The following is a 2159-nucleotide window of genomic DNA, read 5'->3' as shown; positions in this document are numbered from 1 at the left end:
GAGTACATTCCATCACCATCCACCTCAGTGAAACATAAACACTCACCTGAGCACAGGTATCAGCTCACCTTAGCACTAACCGTTTGTGTGATAGAAAGAAAGTCTTTATCTGAATGGGTCTGTATGATGGAGTGTGTGAGCTGCTGTTACAGTTGAATTAAGCACATTATGTTTAGTTTAAATGTAGAGACTATTTTGGCCAACAAGTGTGTGTATAACTATAGAGTGTGTGTGTAGACAGGCCCCGCCCATTCTAGTTTATCACTTAGTTCTGGTTGTTTTATGATGTTGCTTACCTCTGTTGCCATCTTCTTCTTACCCCCCTCCGACCCCCTTCTTTTTTTTCCGTCGGGTGCAACAACAAATAAAAAAAATAATAAATAAATAAAATAAAACATAATCAATATAAATAAAGTTTAGCATTAAATACAACAGGGGTTTATACTCAATAAATCCCTGTTGTGACAGTAAAAACTGCCCAACACAAGAAGCTCTCAGCCCGCATTTGTTGGCTCAGCTGTTGGACAGGACGAGTTAAAAAATAAATACATAAATAAATTAATTAATTACTTGAAACAGAGGGGTTTTGATTAGCTTTTTATTTTAGTTTTGTTGTTTTTTTTTTTTTTTTGGTCTTTTAAAAAAAACTTGGTGGAAAAGGAAATTAGCAAAGTGTACTTTGTGTTGTGTTCCATGTGTCCACAAAGGGAAATTTACTGTATATGCAAGTGTAATTGGTGTAATTTTGATGATTCTGATGCAGAGAAAATCACCTATGCGCTGTGTGACGTAGTGCATAGTGGTGCATAGATGCTTTTCTCTGCTTCACAATAGGGTGGTTTACCGTAACATATTGCATGAACACCTTTCTGCTTTAAAGTTTTGCATATCAGTACCAAGCTGCTTCCCTGCACTTCAGAATCCATTATAATTACATTAATTATAGAAACGTTTATAGAGTTATAGTAGTTCACACAGCATGTGTTGGTTCCTGAAACATTTTTTTAAGTTTTTAAGGAAAAAAAAGAATTTTGTTCTCTGGAAATGCCACAGTATTTTACTGTGCTGCTATTCACCCAGGAGTTATGAAAGCATACAAACCTCCCACTGTGTTTAATTTAAACTTTTACCACTGGCAGTCTCCGATTGGAAACTGTCAATGTTCTTCTTATTTTTCCCTGACTAATACAAAACAGGTTTAGATCATTAGCTTGTTAATAACTTGTTAGAATAATAACTATAAAATACCGCAAAGGTTTTGGAAGCCTTTTTGTTATGCATTATCGCACTATATTGTGATCTGCAAAATCCTCATAATTAATGCTTGTTAAGACTTTAATACAGAATGAAAAAAACAAAACAAAAAATCTCAGTCACAGTATTTTCTAGTCATTAAATGTGGCTTAATCAAACAATATGGCTTAATCATGCATCTGTCTCTGTGCGGGTCAGTCTAGAACACATTTCACCAAAAGAAAATGCAGTTAAAACTTTTGCAATTAACAAATGTGTTATCAAATGTTTTTTGTAATACTAAAAGAATGTATTTTTTATCTGAGTTTTGTAAAGCTGTGTGTACAAAGATGGATGTGCTACCTAATTCTTTTCTGTATCCATCGCAGATACACCACTGTCGCTCACGCTACACATCTACACATCTGCTAAACCAATTAGAATCCGACTGCATTTGCAGGAGGGTTCTAACACTGATAAGTGCAGCTTACAGGAGGACATCCTATGTTGCATAGTTAGCCATTTGAGAGAATATAGAGAAAAAAATGGGTATCCTTGGGACCACTCCATGTCTCTTCATTTGGTTTGGTCCAATGAGCTGAAAGACTCAAGGGGAAGCAGCGCAGACTCATGGGAGGGGAAGCACAGCTTTAAGGGTTAAAATGTGTACACAGCATGTTGTCGTGTACACTACAGGTGGAGAGTGTAAGAATTGTGTTCGTCTGTCATTAATGAGCTTTATGGAGACAATCCAGCAGATCTGTGGTAGATCTGTGTCTACAGCACCGCTCTCTGCGCACAGTGAACATTTCAAACTCTGCTTGGTCTTTCAAGTCGCATGCCGTGAGCGTGGCACGGAATATGAGCAAAGGTTTAACTCACATTCCACACCAGGCTCCTGGCGGTCGGTATGAAAGACCTCACAG

General features: G+C 37.3%; 1 protein-coding gene across 1 annotated transcript in view; it reads right to left on the bottom strand.

Moving 5' to 3' along the window:
• LOC118599274 (thyroid peroxidase-like) overlaps window positions 1-798 on the bottom strand; it is a 6777-nt gene extending 5979 nt beyond the window's left edge. Inside the window, exon 1 of the mRNA XM_036214044.1 lies at window positions 774-798. Coding sequence (XP_036069937.1) covers window positions 774-798 — 25 coding nt within the window. The remainder of the gene's footprint in view (window positions 1-773) is intronic.
• Between the last annotated feature and the right edge of the window lie 1361 nt (window positions 799-2159).

Source organism: Oryzias melastigma, linkage group LG10 (assembly GCF_002922805.2).
Source record: "Oryzias melastigma strain HK-1 linkage group LG10, ASM292280v2, whole genome shotgun sequence".
Lineage (NCBI taxonomy): Eukaryota > Metazoa > Chordata > Actinopteri > Beloniformes > Adrianichthyidae > Oryzias > Oryzias melastigma.
The sequence above is the reverse complement of the archived record's forward strand: the minus strand, read 5'-3'. Positions and strand labels throughout refer to the sequence as shown.